The sequence below is a fragment of the Chlorocebus sabaeus genome, chromosome 5, assembly GCF_047675955.1.
Source record: "Chlorocebus sabaeus isolate Y175 chromosome 5, mChlSab1.0.hap1, whole genome shotgun sequence".
NCBI lineage: Eukaryota > Metazoa > Chordata > Mammalia > Primates > Cercopithecidae > Chlorocebus > Chlorocebus sabaeus.
The window spans coordinates 2,534,279-2,556,676 of record NC_132908.1 but is presented as its reverse complement, the minus strand read 5'-3'; the positions used below and the strand labels follow the sequence as shown (position 1 = coordinate 2,556,676).

At 51.5% G+C, this 22,398-nt stretch overlaps 1 protein-coding gene and 1 non-coding gene across 2 annotated transcripts in view; both read right to left on the bottom strand.

The window, feature by feature from the left end:
* Positions 1–17,271, bottom strand: part of PDPK1 (3-phosphoinositide dependent protein kinase 1) — a 78,325-nt gene extending 61,054 nt beyond the window's left edge. The window contains exon 1 of the mRNA XM_073015056.1: positions 17,119–17,271. Coding sequence (XP_072871157.1) covers positions 17,119–17,142 — 24 coding nt within the window. The 5' untranslated portion in view covers positions 17,143–17,271. The remainder of the gene's footprint in view (positions 1–17,118) is intronic.
* Positions 17,272–20,091: 2,820 nt separating this feature from the next.
* Positions 20,092–20,256, bottom strand: LOC119621238 (U1 spliceosomal RNA). Its single transcript, XR_005237805.1, has one exon. It is a non-coding gene; the product is annotated as a U1 spliceosomal RNA (small nuclear RNA).
* Between the last annotated feature and the right edge of the window lie 2,142 nt (positions 20,257–22,398).

The following is a 22,398-nucleotide window of genomic DNA, read 5'->3' as shown; positions in this document are numbered from 1 at the left end:
ATTGTGAAATAAAAAGCCTGAGAAAAAGCCCTCTTGGAGTGTGAAGTGTCTAAATGTTTATTTGTACTACTATTGTTGTAAAGGGAAGGTTTTGCAGCATTTTCAGGTAGTGATTAAACTGCATAAACAGTATCCCGAGACCGCCTGCCACGATCTGGAGGAAACGCAGTGCCAGGGCCCACGTGCAGGGTAGGGTCCTGCCAGGCTCCCGAAATACCCCCTTTCCCAGCACTCAGTCCCACAGAGGCAGCACAGCCTCAGGGATGCCAGCAACTCTGGGCCTGGGGGTGAGTCCTTCAGTCCCTGCACAGCCCAATCAATCTGCCACCCATTTGGTGACCTACAATTGTAGTAAGCAAACAATTTTGGTTACTCAGTAGCTTCTAAAATTTAAATCTCTGGAACAGTTTAAACCAATAAGACCCTAGGTGGACCTGTCTACTATCCTTGTCCTCCCTAATAAAATAGGCTAGGCGTGGTGGCTCGTATCTGTAGTCCCCCATTTTGGGAGGCCAAGGCAGGAGTACTGCTTGAGCCCAGGTGTTGGGAGACCAGCCTGGGTAACATGGCGAGACCCCACCTCTTAAAAAAAAAATTAGCCGGGCGCGGTGGCTCAAGCCTGTAATCTCAGCACTTTGGGAGGCCGAGACGGGCGGATCACGAGGTCAGGAGATCGAGACCATCCTGGCTAACACGGTGAAACCCCGTCTCTACTAAAAAATACAAAAAACTAGCCGGGCGAGGTGGCGGGCGTCTGTAGTCCCAGCCACTCGGGAGGCTGAGGCAGGAGAATGGCATAAACCCGGGAGGCGGAGCTTGTAGTGAGTTGAGATCCGGCCACTGCACTCCAGCCTGGGCGACACAGCGAGACTGTCTCAAAAAAAAAAAATTAAAAAAAAAAAAATCTGCGGCCGGGCGTGGTGGCTCAAGCCTGTAATCCCAGCACTTTGGGAGGCCGAGACGGGCGGATCACAAGGTCAGGAGATCGAGACCATCCTGGCTAACACGGTGAAACCCCATCTCTACCAAAAAATACAAAAAACTAGCCGGGCGAGGTGGCGGGCGCCTGTAGTCCCAGCTACTCGGGAGGCTGAAGCAGGAGAATGGTGTAAACCTGGGAGGCGGAGCTTGCAGTGAGCTGAGATCTGGCCACTGCACTCCAACCTGGGCGACACAGCGAGGCTCCATTTCAAAAAAAAAAAAAAAATCTGCTGGCTGTGGTGGCGCACACCTGTAATCCCAGCTACTAGGGAGGCTGAAGTGGGAGAATTATTCGAGCCCAGAAGGCTGAGGCTGCAGTGAGCCGTGGTCAAACCACTGCGCTCCAGCAAGGGTGACAGAACAAAACCTTGTCTCTTTTTAAAAAAGAAATAAAAATTAAAAAAATAATGAGCCAGGCACGGTGTTGTGCACCTGTGGTCTCCCACCTACAGCTGAGGTGGGAGGATCACTTGGGCCAGGAGTTCAAGGTTGCAATGAGCTATCATCGGGACCCTGTACTCCAGTCTGGGCAACAGAGCAAGGCACGCTCTCTCAATCTTTTTTTTTTTTTTTTTTTTAAAAGGAGCTCGGCCAGGTGTAGTAGCTCACACCTGTAATCCCAGCACTTTGGGATGCCAAGTCGGGCAGATCATGAGGTCAGGAGATGGAGACCACCCAGCCTAACACGGTGAAACCCCGTCCCCACCAAAAATACAAAAAATTAGCTGGGTGTGGTGGCAGGCACCTGTAGTCTCAGCTACTTGGGAGGCTGAGGCAGGAGAATGGCATGAACTCGGGAGGCAGAGCTTGCAGTGAGCCGAGATCGCACCACTGCACTCCCGCCTGGGCAATAGAGCGAGACTCCGTCTCACAAAAAAAAAAAAAGGAGCTCCTCACAACAGAAGTCCACCAAAAACACCAGTGCCCACCTCACAGGTGTGGTGTCACCATGCAAGCCTCCCACTCCCAGGTTACGATCTGATCGCTGGGTTTTCCTACACACACACAGGTGCACGCACCCACACCCAAGGGAAGGCGGGGAGCTGTGGCCTGCCTCACCAGCAGCCTTGCACACTGGCGCCCTGGGGCTCCTCATGGCCAAGGCCTGCCCAGGTCAGTGCGGCTTCTTTCCCACCAGGAGCCTCCCGCCAACCATGTCTTTCCACACCCCGTTCTCAGTCCTGGCAACCAATCAATCTCCCCACTCAGGACAGGACCCCCTCTGTCCTCTTCTACCTTCTACTCCACTGACGAGACAAGCTTCTGTTACTTCATCAGTGCTGAGAAATGTGAGACACGTGTCATGGCACAGGTCTACTGAGAACAGGGAAAGGCCAATGTTCTAAACAGAATGTGGCTGGGAGAACAAGCACCATCAACAGGTTAGGTCCTTAAAGCTACCAGGTGCCATCCCCCAAGTCTGTGGAAGAGGAGCTCTCACATCCCCCCACGCCACTCAATGATGAGTCACTGCCCCCTACTTATTTCCGCAGGCAGATGGGACCACCAGGTGCTGGTCCTGTTGCTCTTTTCCAGAGCAGGCACTCAGGTTTCAGCGAGACCCCACCCCTGCCCCCAGGCACACCTCTGATAGAAAAACAAACCCTGAGTTGTAAACAAATACAAACTTGTAAAAATGTAGCCGATGGGTAAACTGGGCATTTTCTGAGGATTTTGTTTCATAAAATGTGTATTTTCTGAAAGAACTTAGAGTTTCAATTTCTTTAACTTTTCTAGGTATGATAGTTCAGCAGTCTCCATCTCTTAAAAGTACAAACCAGGCCGGGCGCAGTGGCTCAAGCCTGTAATCCCAGCACTTTGGGAGGCCGAGACGGGCAGATCACGAGGTCAGGAGATTGAGACCATCCTGGCTAACACAGCGAAACCTCGTCTCTACTAAAAAATGCAAAAAACTAGCCGGGCGAGGTGGTGGGTGCCTGTAGTCCCAGCTACTCAGGAGGCTGAGGCAGGAGAATGGCGGGAACCTGGGAGGCGGAGCTTGCAGTGAGCTGAGATCTGGCCACTGCATTCTAGCCTGGGCGACAGAGCGAGACTCCGTCTCAAAAAAAAAAAAAAAAAAAAAAAAGAAGTAGAAACCAGGCAGGACGCAGTGGCTCAAGCCTGTAATCCCAGCACTTCGGAGGCCGAAGTGGGAGGATGGCTTGAGTCCAGGAGTTCAAGACCAGTCTGGGCAATATAGTGAAACCCCATCTCTACAAAGACAATTTAAAAATTAGCCAGGCGGGCCGGGCGCGGTGGCTCAAGCCTGTAATCCCAGCACTTTGGGAGGCCGAGACGGGCGAATCACTAGGTCAGGAGATAGAGACCATCCTGGCTAACATGGTGAAACTCCGTCTCTACTAAAAAATACAAAAAACTAGCCAGGTGAGGTGGCGGGCGCCTGTAGTCCCAGCTACTCGGGAGGCTGAGGCAGGAGAATGGCGTAAACCCGGGAGGCGGAGCTTGCAGTGAGCTGAGATCTGGCCACTGCACTCTAGCCTGGACGACAGAGCGAGACTCCGTCTCAAAAAAAAAAAAAAAAAAAAAAAAAATTAGCCAGGCGTAGTGGCATGTGCCTGTAGTCCTAGCTACCAGGGAGGTTGAGGCAGGAGAATCACTTGAGGCCAGGAGTTTAAGACTAGCCTGGGCAACACAGTGAGACCCCATCTATTTTTAAGAACCCTATCTTTTTTTAAAGAAAAAAAAAAGGTAGATATTCTCTTGGCCGGGCACAGTGGCTCACACCTGTAATCCCAGCACTTTGGAAGGCCAAGGCAGGCGCATCACCTGAGATAAGGAGTTTGAGATCAGCCTGGACAATATGGTGAAACTCGGTCTCTACTAAAAATACAAACATTAGCTGGGCGTGGTGGCGCACACCTATAATCCCAGCTACTCGGGAGGCTGAGGCAGGAGAATCACTTGAACCTAGAAGGCAGAAGTTGCAGTGGGCAGAGATCGCGCCACTGCACTCCAGCCTGGGCGACAAAAGTGAAACTCCATCTCAAAAAAGGGAAAGGGAAGCCGGGCGCGGTGGCTCAAGCCTGTAATCCCAGCACTTTGGGAGGCCGAGACGGGCGGATCACGAGGTCAGGAGATCGGGACCATCCTGGCCGACACGGTGAAACCCAGTCTCTACTTTAAAAAAAAAAAAAAAAAAAAAAAAAAAAAGGAAAGGGAAATGAGGGTGCCTCCTATGGTCAAGAGGCTGTCCCGCAGATGAACAGTGCAGCCAGCAAGAGAAAGGATCCCGAACAAAAAGCTAAGCTACCTTTGAATGGCAGGGTGTGCTCTGGAGCCTGGGAATGCAGTGGACAGGCACAGCCAGCGCCCGCACGCTCTCACGCACGGCAAGCAGGAACTGCTCTCTCCAGGGCCCCGACCAAAGTTGTGGGAGGCTGCTACAATCCAACCAGCTCATCTCCAAAGGGATACTGCCCTCAGGTCAGCTGTGCTCACTGGCAAAGAACATTCTGGTAAAAACCTCCTCTCACCCCAGGAAACTCCACAAAGCTAGGCCCAGTACAGAAAACCAGGCGGAGGCAGGGGGTGTTAGGGAGGGAACGCCACTACCTTCCTCCACCCCCCAGGCTGCCACTACCAAGGACAACTGTGGTGAAGCAGCAAAACCAATGGCCCCGTCGGGTTCCAGGCTTACAGCTTACCTGTGGATAAGCCACCCCTCTCCGACCCATCAAGACTCTTTTATAAAATGAGGCTAATGACATGGGATGAGGGAATGACACCGGATTCTTGCTGTGCTCCTACCAGCAACCCACGTCCGAAGGCTCTGCCCACACTGGTCTGTGACCACAGGCAGACGGGGAGCTGGCCCACAGCAGGCAAGTGGTCGCCAATGCTCTCTCGCGGTGCAACTCAGCAAAACGCAGCTCACCCCAACCAGCACGGAAGCCCTGGCAACAGGTGAGGGCCGGAGGAAAGCTGTTTCTATTTCTTCACGAGGGGAGGGAGGAGCAGTGGGTGGGTGAGCTTCAAGGGCAGCTACTCAATCTGTCTTCTCACAGCCATCTCCACTGACCTCCCAAGGAGCCTCTCACCTACCCAGGGCAGACAGAGGGCAACGAGGCAGGAACTGCTAACTGACTGAAGTCTAGTCCTCAGGCTCAACTGGGCTGCCAGTCTCAGGAGGCGCCAGGTCTCAATTTCACTAACCCACATCTTCAACATTGTCTTTGTATATTTGTCACACAAACATATGATAAAAACACCAAAGTACAAGATTTCTCTGCAAGGAAGTTTTGTTCACTTTCCGCACTTTGGAACTTCCTACAGGTATACTTTAAACACCACTGATCAACATGAAAACCAGGGTGCAGGCCGGGCGCGGTGACTCACACCTGTAATCACACCACTTTGGGAGGCCGAGGCAGGCGGATCACAAGGTCAGGAGATTGAGACCATCTTGGCTAACACAGTGTAACCCCGTCTCTACTAAAAATACAAAAAATTAGCCGGGCGTGGTGGCGGGCACCTGTAGTCCCAGCTACCCGGGAGGCTGAGGCAGGAGAATGGCGTCAACCTGGGAGGTGGAGCTTGCAGTGAGCCAAGATGGCGCCACTACACTCCAGCCTGGGCGACACAGAGAGATTCCGTTTCAAAAAATAATAATAATAACTTTGTTAGGAGGCTATTTGATAGCTTCAAGTAAACTTACAGGATCTGAAAACATCCTGTGTCATTCAAAACCTGACTCTGACACAATGCTCAACATTAATTTAAAAAATATAGGGCTACTGAAGGGAAATCATATACTTGAAACGAAAAAAGCCCTAGTAGAACAAGTTTAGTATGAATTTCTTATCACTACCAACTTCTTTGGCATGTTTTGTCCAAAAGGTCTCAGAGTTTGGCTGCAAACCCAGCCTCCCAGCAGAAGCCAGCTGTATCAGGTGAGTGCAGGCCGCCTGGAGGTCCTCCAGGCCCACACGAAGAGCACCTCCTGCTCGGAAACCTCCTCCACAGGAGGCCGATTCCCTGCTCAGGCAACCCAGACCTCCCTGAGTGGCCACCCCAGCCAGGAGAGCTCCTCCCCTGCTAGTCCACGTTGGGGCCCAGACTCTGCCCAGCTCTCTGAAGCAGCCCCACAAAGGCCGGCCACCCCCTCCTGCTCAGACACTAACTACTCTCCAGCCTTGGGCACCATCTGCAATGGCCGTGCTGCTGCTGACTGTTTCCCTTCTGCCCCTGGGGCTGAGAGAGGGACAGGAGCATCAGGTGGACCATCCTCCTCCAAGCTGCAGAAGCAATCTTTTTCACGAAAGAATTTCCTCAGGCCGGGAGCCTGGGGCCCATTCTGTTCATAACCACTTCTCCTAAACCAACCGGGGCCCGCCCTCACCTTTTTTGCCCCAGACGCAAAGCTCAGCACCAGCAGCATCTGCACAGGAGAGCCTGCTAAGATTTTCTTTTTTTTTTTTTTTTTTTTTTTTTTTTTTTTTTTTAAGACGGACTCTCACTCTGTTGGCCAGGCTAGAGTGCAGTGGTGCCATCGCCGCTCACCGCAACTTCCGTCTCCCAGGTTCAAGCAATTCTCGTGCCTCAGCCTCTCGAGTAACTGTGATTACAGGCGTGTGCCACTACCACACGGTTAATTTTTGTATTTTTTATACAGACAGGGTTTCACCATGTTGGAGAGGCTGGTCTCGAACTCCTGATTTCTGGAGCTCCACCTGCCTCAGCCTCCCAAAGTGCTCGGATTACAGGCGTGAGTCACCACGCCCAGTGATAAGATTTTTTTTTTAAGCATAATTTTGTGCTTAAGTCTTTTTATGGAATGAGAACACAATGTATTCACCAATAAAATCTATATTTAGATGCACATTTTAAAACTATGTATCTGATAATAACCAGCTATGTACATACAATCAGAAGACTATAATTCTGACCAATGAAAAAAACCCATGAAAGAAAAATGCCAGCCTGCAGGAAGAACACGTGAGTTACCAACGGAAAAGCAGCCGGAAGCACTCCGAGCATCTGAGCATCTGAGCCCACGCTCTGACGGAGCCATGCACTCCCTCAGCCTCACGTCCAGAGTCCGGCCCAACTGGGAGAGAGAAACGCAGACGAACCCAGGGCTCACCCTCAGGAAGGACCCCCAGTGATGTCGACATTGGGGGAAATGAGCAGCCATCAGGCTTCTTAGCTCGTAAGTCAGGAGCCTGCTCACTAACCTGCCTCCCCTGGGTTTGGCTGCTGCAGCTCTCCAGATCAAACCTTCCGAAGAACAGAGCTCAGCAAAGCCAGCACTCCATTCTTCCAAAGATTGGTCTATCCCTATCCCTTCCCACAGGGGAGGTCCAAGCAGTGCTGTGTGCCAGTCAGCACTGGCACATGGTGGGTCTGATGGTCCATTAGCCCTGTCCACCCCCTGAGGCTGGAGAGCTCTCATTCACTGAGCCCTGGGCCTGGGTCTAGGTGCACAGCAGGGACCCCAAGACAGGTGGGCTGCTTGGATCCTGACTGCTGGGCTCCCCAAGGACCACCAACCACACAACCATCCTGGAGATGTAGTTTCAGCTCTACAAGTGGCTGCACCTACCCACAGAGTACACGTCTCTTTTACCACCACAGGATACCTTAGAAACAAGAGCAAAGTCAAGGCCTAGAAAAAGCTCCCTGGCACCTTGCCCAATCAGGAAAGAGACCACAAGAGCAGAGTCCCACTGTCAGGAGGGAAAAACAGCTTAAGGTCAGAAAGGCCACTAAGGAAGTCCGGGCACGGTGGTTCACGCCTGTAATCCCAGCACTTTGGGAGGCCGAAGCGGATGGCTTGAGGTCAGGAGCTCAAGACCAACCTGGCCAACATGGTGAAACTCTGTCTCTATTAAAAATACAAAAATTAGCCCAACGTGGTGGTAGGAGCCTATAATCCCAGCTACTCGTGAGGCTGAGGCTGGAGAATCGCTTGAACCCAGGAGATAGAGATTGCAGTGAGCTGAGATCGCGCCACTGCACTCCAGCCTGGGCGACAGAGCAAGACTCTGTCTCAAAGCATGTTGGGAGGCTGAGGTGGGTAGATCACGATGTCAGGAGCTCAAGACCAGCTTAACCAAGATGGTGAAACTCCGTCTCTACTAAAAATACAAAAATTAGCTGGGTGCATTGGCAGGCGATTGTAATCACAGTTACTCGGGAGGCTGAGGCAGGAGAAGAGCTTCAACCCAGGTGGCAGAGGTTGCAGTGAGCCGTGATTGCGCCACTGCACTCCAGCCTAGGTAACAAAGTGAGACTGCATCTCAAAAAAACAAACAAACAAAAACTTACCTTTAGTTCATCATCTCCTAAGCAGGATTCTTGCCATAAATAGCCTGAATCTAATCTAATGAGGAAACAATGAGACAAATCCAGATTGTGAATCCTGTATTTACATAAAATATGAGACAACTAGCCTCGTATTTTAAGACATGCCGGCCAGGTGCTGTAGCTCATGCCTGTATTCCCAGCACTTTGGGAGGAGCAAGTGGGAGGATCACTTTAGCCCAGTTCAAGACCAGCCTGGGCAACACAGCAAGACCCCATCTGTACAAAAAATTTTAAACATTATAATTAGCCAGCGCTAGGCGTGGTGGCTTAAGCCTGTAATCCTAGCACTTTGGGAGGCCGAGGCAGGGGGATCATGAGGTCAGGAGTTCGTGACCATCCTGGCCAAGATGGTGAAACCTGTCCCTAATGAAAATATAAAAATTAGCCGTGTGTGGTGGCGTGCACCTGTAATCCCAGCTACTCGGGAGGCTGAAGCATGAGAATTGCTTGAACCCGGGAGGCAGAGGTTGCAGTGAGCTGACATCGCACCACTGCACTCTAGCCTGGGCAACAGAGCAAGACTCCGTCTCAAAAAAAAAAAAAAAAATTAGCCAGGTGTGGCGGCACAGGCCTATACTCCCAGCTATTCAGGAGGCTAAGGCTGGCGGATGGCTTCAGCCCAAGGGAGTCCAAGGCGGCAGTGAGCTATGATCATGCCACTGCATTCAAGTTTGGGCAACAGAGCAAAACTCAGTCTCTTAAAAAAAAAAAAAAAAAGAAGAAAGGGCTTTGAGGAGGACTGGGGACCACTGAGGAAGGCTGCATGTCACCTTTGCATTAGAAAATGCCATGTTATGATAAAACCCCATGTCTGCTAAAAATACAAAAATTAGCCAGGAGTGGTGGTATGCACCTGTAAGGCCCAGCTACTTGGGAGGCTGAGGCAGGAGAATCACTTGAACCCAGGAGGCAGAGGTTGCAGTGAGCCAAGATCACACTACTGCACTCCATTCTGGGCAACAGCATGAGATTCCATCCCCCCCACCCACAAAAAAAAAGAAAAATAAAACATGCAATGTTAATGCTATCTTGGATGTGATGATGAAGAGGCTGTACAGGAGAAAGCTTTTGAGCTCAGAAGGCACCTGGAGAAGGATTCTGGGGTGAAATGCTATCATGTGTGTGACTTACTTTCAAATAATAAAAATAATAGAAAAAAATGTTGGGAGGTGAGGGGGTAATACATACAAGCAAATACGGAAAAGGTTAACAACTGGTAGAATAAAGGTGAAAGGGCTAGGGATATTCATTGTACTATGCTTTCAACTCTTCCTTAGTTTTGAAATTTTTCCGAATAAAACTTAGTGGAGAAAGGTTTATCCTCAGTCCAGTAAGCTCCAGGAGACACAGCCAGGCCCACCTTATTCACCACTGTTTCCCCACTGCTAGCTCAATGCCTGGTCCTCATCCCACTGGCCCAGGGAACCACTGCCAGTGTTTCTGCAGGAATCTCCCTCCAAGCTTTTCCCTGGGCCTGAGGAAAGTTACACTGGGCATGGTGCTTTGCAAACAGGTCTTTTCAGGTAGAAACACTGTAACTACCTGTCAGGAAAGTACAGTCGGCCCTCCCCATCCATAGGTTGACTCCACATGCATAGTTTCAACCAACAGTGGATAGAAAATATTAGGAAAATAAGAAATTGCATCTGCACTGAATATGCACAGACATTTCTTCTTGTCATTATTCCCTAAAGAAAACAGTAAAGCAGGCCGGGTGCGGTGGCTCATGCCTGTAATCCGACCACTTTGGGAAGCCGAGGTGGGCGGATGACCTGAGGTCAGGAGTTTGAGACCAGCCTGGTCAACATGACGAAACTCAGTCTCTACTAAAAATACAAAAAACAAACAAACAAACAAAAAATTAGCTGGGTGTGGTGGCATGTGCCTCTAATCCCAGTTACTCAGGAGGCTGAGGTAGGAGAATTGCTTCAACCTAGGAGACGGAGGTTGCAGTGAGCCGAGATCGTGCCACTGCACTCCAGCCTGGGTGACAGAGCAAGACTCCATCTCAAAAAAAAATATATATATATATATACACACACACACACACATATACATATATAGTAAAGCAACTATTTGCATAGTATTTACATTCTATTAGGCATTATATGTAATCTAGTGATAACAGAGTACACAGGAGGGTGTGCACAGGTTATATGCCAACACTACACCACTTCAGAGCAGGGGCTTCAGCATCCTCCGATTCTGGTATCTGAGAGAGGTCCTGGGACCAATTTCCCATAGATCCTGAGGGATGACACAGACTCACCACAATGTTTCAAACTCTCTCTGCCTGAGGGAAATTCAAGAGATTTCAAATTCTCCCCTATTTCAAAGCTGTGACAAATATTCTAGTAGCAAAATAGTTGCATACACCTTAATTATTTTCTGAGCTTAAATTCCTAGAAGCTGAACTGTTGAATCAGCCTGTGTTTGAATACACACTGGCAACTGACTGCCGCCCCACCTCAGAAACAATAGGCGTTTATGTTCCCACCTGTACTGAGTTCCAGCTATTTAAGTTCTACAAATGCTAGGTATTCCCATTTTTCATTGCAATGCACTCCAGCCTGGGTGACAGAGCAAGACTCTGTCCCCCCCAAAAACAAACAACCAACCAACCAACCCAGCAGATTGGTCAGAAAAGACTGTACAGCCACAGGAGTTTCCATGTAGGGAAATTTCTCCAGGCAAGGAGGAAAAGCCTGAAGAAGACAAGAACTGCTGAGAACAGGGCAGCAGGGAACATCCTGGACCCTCCTAGGCCGCACAGACTGGAAAGAGAGGCCACAACAGGGCACCCCAGCCTAGGCCCCTCATGGAGGAGGAACTAAGTGACAGGTCAGGAGAGGAGGGGGAGGTGCAGGAGTGCTGGCACCTGGGGACCAGCCAGCAAGTCCTTGGAGCCCTCCCTCACCAGAAAAGGGGAGGCACGAAGGACAGCGGCAATGGCCAGAATGAGGAGAACGCAGCGTCCTGCAGCTCCGCAGAGCGAGTGCCTCCTTCACGGAGCAGCCCTGGTTGCCCTGCAACTGAGGCCACAGCACTGACAGCCCCACCAATGCAGCAAGGGGCGACAGACACCACACCTAAAACTCAGTAGCAAGGTCCTGTCCCCGCTCCCACCCCTGGGGCTCTTGGAATCACCGAGAGAGAGCAGAAAAGTGAGTGCAGGCCCCTTTCCCACATGTTTCACTGCAAAGGTCAATGCACACCAGCATTTCAGTGAGGCTTCAAGGCTTCCCTGCAAATCTCATCAGCCTTTTCTGACGGCATTCAATGCACAGCGGTCACTTTTGAGCTACAACCCCTTCCTACTGCAGTCAAATTAATTCCAAAAGGTAAAAAACAGGTTAAAGAATGGGACTTTAACGATGAATTTATTGTAAAAAATAAGACCATAGCTAGAAGAATCCTGACTGACATCCCGCTGAGACAACACAGCCTCTCCTCAGCTCACCAGCTCCGCAAACACGCGGGAGACAGGGACCTCCAGAACTAACATCCTGGGTCTCTAGACATACCTTCAAACCTCATCTTTAAATATTTCAAATCCCTGCGTGCTACAAGCTGATCTGAAAACAGACTGGGCCGGTCCGTAGCACGGTGGCTGATAGAGGGGGCATCTGATCTTGTCTGTGGAATGAAGGAAGTCACTGAACTGTCCAGGAACTACATGCCCACTTTCATCAGATGAAAATCACACATTTGTTTATTCTGCAGGGAGCCATGTGCTCAACGGTGAGCTGCTAATGTCAGGCTCGTCCATCTTCTTCATATACAGGCTCTATAGTACTGTCAGTTCTCGATTCTGTGGGCCCCTGTATAATCCAACTCTTTAAACAGAAACCAGGCCGGGTGCGGTGGCTCATGCCTGTAATCCCAGCACTTTGGAAGGCCAAGGCGGGAGGATTCCTTGAGCCCAGAAGTTTGAGTAGCCTGGGCAACATAGCGAGACCTCATCTCAATAAATAAACTAACTAAATAAATAATATAGGTGGTGCACACCTGTAATCCCAGCTACTTGGGAGGCTGAAGCACGAGAATCACTTGGAACTCACGACACAGAGTTCACAGTGAGCCGAAATCATGCCATTGTACTCCAGCCTGTGTGACAGAACAAGACTGTGTCTCAAAAAAAATAAATAAATAAACAAACAAACAGAAACCAGAATCAGGTGCTCTTATAAAGGATGCGTGGCCCAGAAACTCAATCTTAACACATTCTAAATGACCTGGAATTTGTTGGAGCAAAAATTCCAGTTGAAATATCAGGAAAATTTTCTAGACTAATAGAATGGAAACAGACTTTGTGCAACCAACATCAGGTACAGAAAAGAGACCCCCCCAACAAGCATCATGAACCCAAACAGGGCTTTCTCCTCCCTAAGAGAGAAGAGAACACACAGAACCCACGTCTCGTTACTCTTTGAGAAAATGTGCCCTGCGTGTGATCTAACAGCTAGAGACGGAACATACAACCTGTTCTCAATTTTCAAATAATTTTTTAAAGGACATGATGTGACACTGAGCAAGTGAATAATGCAATTCTGTTATAGAAGAAGGCACGGCTGAAAAGACCTGAGCAATACATGTCCAAAACTTGCAGTTTCCACACCAGCACTTCCTCCCAGCACACTGCCCTTTGAACCTGCTTTCTAAACAACTGTGCTGGGCAGCCCGGTGGCCACCTGTCACTGCACGGCAGGCGTGGAGCAGCACACAGCACCCTAGCCCCCGCACCTGCTCGGGGGACTGTTTCTGCACCCAGTGCTTCTCCGCAGCCACAACCTGCCCCCCACAGAACTGCTGTACCATGTGGCATCCTGTCCAAGTCCATTTCCACAGAAGATGCCTCTTCAGAGGAGGAAAGTGCCACGCCAGTGCCCACTCTCTTCCAAACACATCCTCTCAGAAGGGACTGGCCATGCTCACCCCCTCATTTCTGCAGCGCTTCCCAGTTCATCATCTACTTGCTGGACTCCATCTCCCACCGGTGTCAATCACTTGCTCTGAAGCATCTAAACCCTGGGTCAGGTGGCTCAGGGGAAGAATGTATAGATTGAAAAGGGACCACTGCTGGGCACGGTGGCTCATGCCTGTAATCCCTGCACTTTGGGAGGCCGAGGTGGGCGGATCACGAGGTCAGGAGATCAAGACCATCCTGGCTAATACGGTGAAACCTCATCTCTACTAAAAATACAAAAAATTCGCCAGGCGTGGTGGGCGCCTGTAGTCCCAGCTACTTGGGAGGCTGAGGCAGGAGAATGGCGTGAACCCAAGAGGCGGAGCTTGCAGTGAGCAGAGGACGTGCCACTGCACTCCAGCACACTAGGCTGGGCACGGTGGCTCACACTTGTAATCCTAGCACTTAGGGAGGCCAAGGTGGGCGGATTACGAGGTCAGGAGATTGAGACCATCCTGGCTAACAAGGGGAACCCCCGTCTCTACTGAATACACAAAAAATTTGCCGGGTGTGGTGGCGGGCACTTGTCGTCTCAGCTACTTGGGAGGCTGAGGCAGGAGAATGGCGTGAACCCGGGAGGCAGAACTTGCAGTGAGTGGAGATCGCACCACTGCACTCCAGCCCGAGCAACAGAGCGAGACTCCACCTCAAAAAAAAAAAAAAAAGAAAAGAAAAGGGAACGCTCCCTGTTCCTCCCCAAAACTGTGCTGAACGCAGTCTAGAGGGCCAAGACCTGCTGAGAAGACCTGCCCAAGGCCTCTTTTCAGGCCCCACATCTCTGCAGCCTGCTGCTGGATCTTTCTCATAAAACACATCTCAGAAGAGCCGAACAAACCACTTCCCTCTTACTACTGGGACCTCACCTTGCCAACTCTGGACTCAGCTTGCACTGGCTGTCGGGGCATCGCTGGGAACAGGAATACATCACACTATGCACCAGACCAGCCACATAAGGAGGAACTCCCCAAAAAGAGGGAGAAAATCGAAAGCCACTTCTCTCCATGCTCTCTGCTTCTCCCCTCACCTTCCCCTGAGGACACAGCCACCTTTGCAAAAGACAGAACCATCCTAGGGAGGGCAGGAGCCCACTCTGCCTAGTCCCCCAATTCTACCTTCAGCAGAATCATTACATGTTTCTTTGTCGCCAAAGGGAGGATTCCAAGCCTCACCCATTCAGAGTATCGGCCCTCAAACAAGGCTGAATCACAGCCTCTTTCCAAACAGCTGCTTTCTGACAGCAGGAGGCTGAAACAGGCCCCGGGGTCACAGAGCTCAGCCATCTGCCAAAGAAATATGTACAGTTCATCCACATGAAGACACCCCTCCTGCCTCCAGCACGGCATGGTCAAGACGTTCAGGCCCAACCCCCGGGAAGACATCCTGGACAGCGGCACTGAAGACTTCCTTACACAGAGTGCTGGGCTGAGCTGCCCGGCAGACCCTCCCTCGGGGGCTCTGAACATGAGGGGCAGGGCGACACTGGAGTTTCTACCACTTATGAGGCAGGTACTTAACGTCTCTGCAGCTCAGCTTCTGCACCTGTAAAATGGGAACAACGCCTACCTTGCAATGAGGTGTGAAAGTACCTAGGGAAGCACCTGTCTTAAGTAGTCAGCTCAAGAAATGGTACTCACTGCCTCTGGCCCACTTAGCATCAGACTGGGCCAGGCCACTGTCTGCCTTCACGCTCACACTGCTCCCTCTGTTGGCTGTCCACGCGTACACACGTGGGAAAGTTCACCGGGCAGGGGCTTCTCACACAGGGCCTACAGGGCCACCCTAAAGTCCAGATGCAAACCCACCCGAACCCTGAAGGTCTATCTGTCCTCAGATGAAAATACAATATTAGGGCCGCCTCCATCATTATGGACAGGAAACACGGCATGTTCTCACATATGTACACATGTGGAAATCCAGCTGACAGAGATGCAAAAGCCTCGTTCCTGACACTTTCTCTGCGGAAATCTATCCTGTATTCTATCATTCTTGCTCACTGGATTCTAATGTTTTTGTACAAAATAGCTGCCTTATGCGAAGAAAACTGCAGATACTAAACGTCCATCATGTGGAACTGCCAAGGCCGTGAGAAAATTTGCTCTTTCCTCTTCCCGTCGATGACACCAAATATACACCTTGCATTGCAACAGCGTTACTGGGTGCGAGTTAACCTCAAACTTCGCCATGACTGTCACTGGGTGCAGGTTAACCTCACAAACTTCGACATGACTCTCGGCCCCAGCCTCCGCTGAGCCTCAGCAAGCCGCCTAATTCATGTTATTATGTTACCCGGGGCACTCTGGGGTACAGCCACACAAGTTGAAATAGCGAAAGGCATCCCTTTCAACCCTTCGACATTTTTCTCAACTGAATATTCTTCCTTAACACTTCGAGTTATCACGCATCTCTACAAAGTCCACAAGTGAGCTGCAGAAAGTTCAAGAGCCTCCTAACATAGTTACAAAATTCAGCGTCGCACTGCATTTTTCTCAGAAGAGGGCCCATACCTTTCCTCAGGTTCTCAGACTCACGACGCCCCCATACACACATAAAAAAAGATCAAGAACGCCTATCAAAAAGCCACATCTGCCAAGCACAGTGGCTCATGCCTGTAATCCTAGCACTTTGGGAGGACTAGGCGGACGGATCACCTGAGGTCAGGAGTTCAAGACCAGTCTGGCCAACATGGTGAAACACCATCTCTATTAAAAATACAAAAATTGGTCAGGTATGGTGGCACACGCCTGTAATCCCAGTTACTAGGGAGGCAGCAGCTAGAATCGCTTGAAGCCGGGAGTTCGAGGTTGCAGTGAGCCGGGATCGCATCACTGCACTCCATCCTGCGCGTCGGGAGCGAGACTCTATCTAAAAAAAAAAAAAAAAAAAAAAAAAAGGCCGCATCCGATAAAGGATCAATTATATTTCTTGAGTTTTCCTTCATTTAAAATATTCACCTTTTAAATCAAATTTTAAAGCTATGTAGACGTTCTTCCATCACCCACTGCGCATCGCATACAAGGCATAAATTCTTAAACCATCGTCCCCAGACTGTAGAACTTAGCATATGGAAAACATAAAAACACGAGGGATACTTTTAGCGACAGAAAGAAAATATAGAAACATCAGCGACACTTTTAGCAAAACATTTCACCCAACAAGTGGTTTGTTTCGGTCCTTCCCGTAAAATCCCTCCTACCTGTCAAGCTCACTTTCCCCTCGGTGATCCTGCACATTCGGTCTCCCAGGGGCTTCCCACAACGCTGAGCACAGCCACGGGCAGGAAAAGCACCCAAATGCCCCTTGGCCAGGCCGTGAAAGGAGAGTTTACCCGACCACTGTCATCGAGAATCTGGAAACGGGGGCCCAGGCGCATCAGGTGCTTTAAGCAAGAACTTGCACCTTCTGCTTCTCTCGCAGGCGGAGACGCCAGGGACCCCGTTCCAGGTGGAAGCCCAGGGCGGTTCCTCTACAGACAGAACCGAAAGGTAACCCTGCAGGCTCGACTCCAGGCTGCGCCGAGCCGAAAACAAACTTTCCAGGCACTTCCACCCCGCTGGGCCGGGTGACACCTCCCGGCCTCCCCCGCCCTCCGCGCGTCTGTCAGCGCCCCCGGCCAGGCCGGCGCCCGCCGCAACCCAGGCCCGGACTCCCCGCCGCAGTCGAGCAGCGCCCTCGGCCGGCGCCCGCCATCCCCCGCCCGGCCGCCCGGCTACAGGTGAGGCGGCACCCGGCCCTGGGGACCCCGGACCGCCCCGCCTCGCCGGACCCAGGCGACCGCCGCACCCGGCGGGGTAACAACCCGGCGCGCCCAGGCCGCCGGCGCGCCCAGGCCGCCGCCGCGCGCTCACCAGCTGGCTGGTGGTCCTGGCCATGGGCCCCGCGTCGGCGCGGGCGCCTCCCCCGCAGCGCTGCGCGTCTCGGCGCCTCCTCAGCGTCCTCCTCCCCGAAGCGGAGCCCCAGCAATGGCCGCCCTCATCCTGCGCCCGCCCCGCCGCCAGCCGCCCGCCGCCCGCCGCCCCCGGCGCCGCCCCGCCCCCGCGCGACGCCGGGCAGGACTTCCGTCGCGCCGCAGCCGCCGCCCGCGCCCATTGGCCGCTCCCAGCGTCGCTCCGCCGCGGCCTAAGTGGGCCCCGCCTCCGCCCCAGCTGCATTTCCGGGTTGGGGCCTAGCAGGCGGGAGAGGCCCGGCCCCGCCTGGGGAGGGGGACCTCGCACCAACCAATCCCAGGGCCTGCGGGGCGGGGCTGGGCGGGGCAGGGGGCGAGCTGTCATTCCGGGCTCCCAGACCGGGAAACTGAGGCTCAGAGGGGACCGGGCTCCGACCAAGGTCACGCCCGAGGTAGCGGCGGCGCTGTGCTCGAACCCGGAACTCGGATTCCGGAGCTGGCTCTGTGTAAACTCGGAGGTGCAACTTTGCTAGTTTCACAACTAACAAGCGTTCACGGAAGGGAATCTGGGCTATAAAGTCATATTCATGGCCGTGCGCGGTGGCTCACTTTGGGAGGCCGAGGCGGGCGGATCACTGAGGTCAGGAGTTCCAGGCCAGCCTGTCCAACATGGAGAAACCCCATCTCTACTAAAAATATAAAATTAGCTGGGCGCTTTGTAGTTGTTAATGTCGATGATAGTTTTTTGTTTGTGTTTGGGATTGATTTGGGGTTTTTTGTTGTTTTTTTTTTGAGATGGGAGTCTTGCTTTGCTGCCCAGGCTGGAGTGCAGTGGCTCCGTCTGTGCTCTCTGCAACTTCCGCCTCCTGGGTTCAAGCGATTCTCCTGCCTCAGCCTCCCAAGTAGCTGGGAATACAGGCATGTGCCACCAAGCACGGGCAAATGTTTGTATATTTTTGTAGATCCTGGGTTTCACCATGTTGACCCGGCTGGTTTCGAACTCTAGCGATCTGCCTGTCTCAGCCTCCCAAAATGCTGGGATTACAGGCGTGAGTCACCACGCCCAGTCAACTTTTTTTTTTTTATACTGACACATGGCCATGTAGTTTTTGAGTAATCCACAGAGAAAAGGGAAGCAGTGAAGGATAAACAGCTTGAAGAACTAGCACACGGTGAACTCTAGAACACGGAGCCCAGGGTGGAGGAGCCTCAGCGGCAGGGGCCAGGGGTCAGGAGGACGCTGTTCCATGAAGTAAGCATCTGAGCAGGCACCAGGGGACAGAGGAGAGGGGCAGCTGAAGGTGAAGAAAGGACAGTTCTCAGTTGTCCTGGGGGCCCCAATGGCAGCCAGAATGCTTGGCCAAGCCCAAGGCAAGGAGACCAGGAAGCACCTCCCCTTGAGTCAGGTCCAGCTGCCCATCCCAGGACACCACGCAGACAGTGGATGTCTCACCTGGCGCAGCACGATTCTCCGGACCCGGGCTGGAGGAAGGAAACTGACCCCTCTCTTTATCTCACCCTTTCCTGCCCAGAACCTCTGTCCATGGCCAATGGATGACCTCAGGCCAAGAATGCAGTAAGTTGACCTGACGTTGTGAGGTCACAGTCCATCCAGGGAAGAGCCAGAAGATGACCAGGACCATCCCGGGAGGGGCTGAAAAGCTGCCCTCATGTGTGTGGCCCTGTGCTGCATCTATGCATTCCTCACTCACCTCTACAACTCTCATGGCACAAGGGAGGAAATGGGGGTGCAGAGGCTAAGGAACATGCCCAAAGCTCTACAGCTGGTGTATTAGTTATCTACTACTGTGTAATAAATTGCCCCAAAACTTAGATGTGTAAAACAACAAAGACATCTAACTCATGGTTCCTGTGGGTCTGGAATCCAGGAGAGTCTGGGCTGGGTGGTCTGCCTCAGGCACTCGTGAAGTTGCCATGAAGATGCAGCCAGGGCTGAGTCATCAAAGGCTAGAGCAGGGCCGAAAGATGCACTTCCTAAAAGGTTCATTCCCACATTCCCACAGCTATGGGCTGGAGGCCTCAGTCCCTCACCACATGGGCATCTTCAAAGGGGTGTGTTTTTTCAAGCCCCGACAGCTGGCTTTCCCCAGAGTGAGTGGCCCAAGAGAAAGAGAACACACGCAAGATAGAAGCCGCCATGTCTTTAATGACCTAACCTTAGAAGTGACACACCATCACTTCCAACACATCTGCTGGTCACACACAACAACCCTGATAGAAAGAGATCGGGTGTACTTTGGGAGGCTGAGGCAGGAGCACTGCTTGAGGCCAGGTGTTTGAGACCAGCCTGGGCAACAAAGTGAGACCCTGTCTCTAACAACAACAAAAACTTTAAATAAAATGTTTTACAAAGTGAAACAAGGTTACACAAGGGCATGAAGGTTACACAGGAGGCGTCATTACTGGGGATCCCCTTCAAGCTAGTTGAGGACAGAGCCAGGATTCCAGTCTCAGGCAGAGACAGAGACAAGCAAGAAGCACAGCCCTGGCCTGGACCCTGCAGATGTGCACACCAGAAGGCTCTGAGTTTCAAAACCAGGGAAGGAAGGGCTCTCCCAGCAAGGATCCCAACCTGGTTGGCATTTCTAAACTGACACTGCAGCTACTCAGTAGCACCTGGAAAGGGGACTAAAGGGGAAAATGGGGGGCAGGGAGATCAGGTGAGAGAAAAGGGGGCTCTCAAAAGACAACAACACTGGCCAGGTGCGGTGGCTCACACCCATAATCCCAGCACTTTGGGAGAGTGAGGCAGGTGGATCACTTGAGGTCAGGAGTTGGAGACCAGTCTGGCAAACATGGTGAAACCCCGTCTCTACTAAAACTACAAAAATTAGCCAGGCATGGTGGTGGATGCCTGTTTCCAGCTACTCAGGAGGCTGAGACAGAAGAATCTCTGTCTCTTTTTTTTTCTTCTCAGGGGAAAGTACGAACGCAGTCCCCCACTACCACAAATTATGCAGTCAAGTTTCCCACATTTGGGGGAATCGCAGGGGTCAGCACATCCGGAGTGCAATGGATAAGCCTCACCCTGGGAAAACCACCTTCGTGATCATAAGTATCTCCCCTGCCAGGTAAGTATGGAAGAATCTCTTGAACTCGGGAGGCAGAGGTTGCAGTGAGCTGAGATTGCACCACTGCACTCCCGCCTGGGTGACAAAGGGAGACACTGTCTCAAAAAAAAAAAAAAAAAAAAAAAAAAGAAAAGAAAAAAGAGACAACATGGTCTCCTGTCTGCCTCTGGCCCACAAGGCCCTGGTCACATGTCTGAGGCTCCCAATATACATTTGCTGGGCTGCAGATATGTGGATGGATGGAAGATACAAAGTCATTGAGCAGTTTCCAAGCCACCGGGTAAATATCCTCCCATATAAGGCATGCCAAGAGAGAATCAGACTTGACGGGGAGTCAGGAAACAGAAAGTTGCATGAGATCTTAGGCAAGTAATTTCCCCTCCTTAAACCTCAATTTTCCCTGAGGTAAAATGGGCTGGCTCAACAACTGCTAAAAGTCCCAAAAGTGGAAAATATCCAATGTTGGTAGGAATGTAGAGAAAGGGGGGCCTTCATAAACCAATGATAGGAACATAGTATTTCCTTTAAACCTGAGCAGTGGGAATTCCTGTCCTAGGCCTTTCTCTCTAAAAGGCAAAATAATGGCCTCTCCAAAGATGTTCTCATCTTAATCTCCCAAACTGTGAATGTGTTATTATATGGAGAGATGAATTAATCAGCCGACCTTACAACTGGATAATTATGGCCGGGCATGGTGGCTCAAGCCTGTAATCCCAGCACTTCGGGAGGCAGAAGCAGGAGGATGATTTGAGCCTAGGGATTCAAGACCAGCCTGGGCAACATAGTGAGATCCCATCTCCGTAAAAAACTAACGAAAACTGGGTGCAGACCAGGCGCAGTGGCTCACGCCTGTAATCTCAGCCCTTCGGAGGCCAAGAAGGGTGGATCATTTGAGGCCAGGAGTTTGAGACCAGCCTGGCCAACATGGTGAAATCCCGTTTATACTAAAAGTACAAAAATTAGCCAGGTACAGTGACAAAAATTGAGCCCAGGGGTTCAAGATCAGCCTGGGTAACACAGTGAGATCCCATCTCTTTAAAAAACAAAGAAAAACTGCTGCAGACCAGGCGCAGTGGCTCATGCCTGTAATCCCAGCACTTTGGGAGGCCGAGGCGGGTGGATCACTTGAGGCCAGGAATTCGAGACTAGCCTGGCCAACATGGTGAAACCCCGTTTATACGAAAAATACAAAAATTAGCCAGGAACAGTAGCCAGTTACTATGGAGGTTGAGGCAGGAGGATCGCTTGAACCTGGGAGGTGGAGGTTGCAGTGAGCTGAGATGGCACCACTGCACTCCCGCCTGGACGACAGAGTGAGACTGTGCCTCAAAAAACAAACAAAAACAAACAAGCAAAAACAACAACAACAAAAACTGGGCGTGGTGGCTCACACCAGTAATCCCAGCACTTTGGGAGGCGGAGGCAGGCGCATCACCTGAGGTCGGGAGTTCGAGACCAGCCTGGCTAACATGGTGAAACACCGTCTCTACTAACAAAAATACAAAAAATTATCTGGGCGTGTTGATGCACGCCTGTAATTCCAGCTACTCGGGAGGCTGAGGCAGGAGAATCACTTGAACCAGGAGGCGGAGGTTGCAGTGAGCCAGGATCGCGCCAGGCTGGGCAACACAGTGAGACTCCCTGTTTTTTTTTTTTTTTTTTTTTTTTTTTAAAAAAAAAGGCTGGGCACAGTGGCTCACGCCTGTAATCCCAGCACTTTCAGAGGCCTAGGCAGGCGGATCAATTGAGGTCAGGAATTCAAGACCAGCCTGGCCAACATGGTGAAACCCCATCTCTACTAAAAATACAAAAAAGTTAGTCAGGCGTGGTAGCCTGCGCCTGTAATCCCAGCTACTCAGGGGGCTGAGACGGGACAATCGCTTGAACCGGGGAAGCAGAAGCTGCAGTGAGCAGAGATCGCACCACTGCACTCCAGCCTGCGCAACACAGCCAGGCTCCGTCTCAAAAAAACAAACAAACAAAAAACCGAACTGCAAATAGCAAAAGTGTAATCCCATTGAGAAAAAACGTAGGTGACACAAATGTGATAAAAGGCACAGGGCCAGGCTGGAAGGGAGTACCCGGACGCTCCGGAGCTGTCCAAGACTCCAGGGGCGGAAAAGCTGGGCTGAGGAACTGGCCTTCCTCCA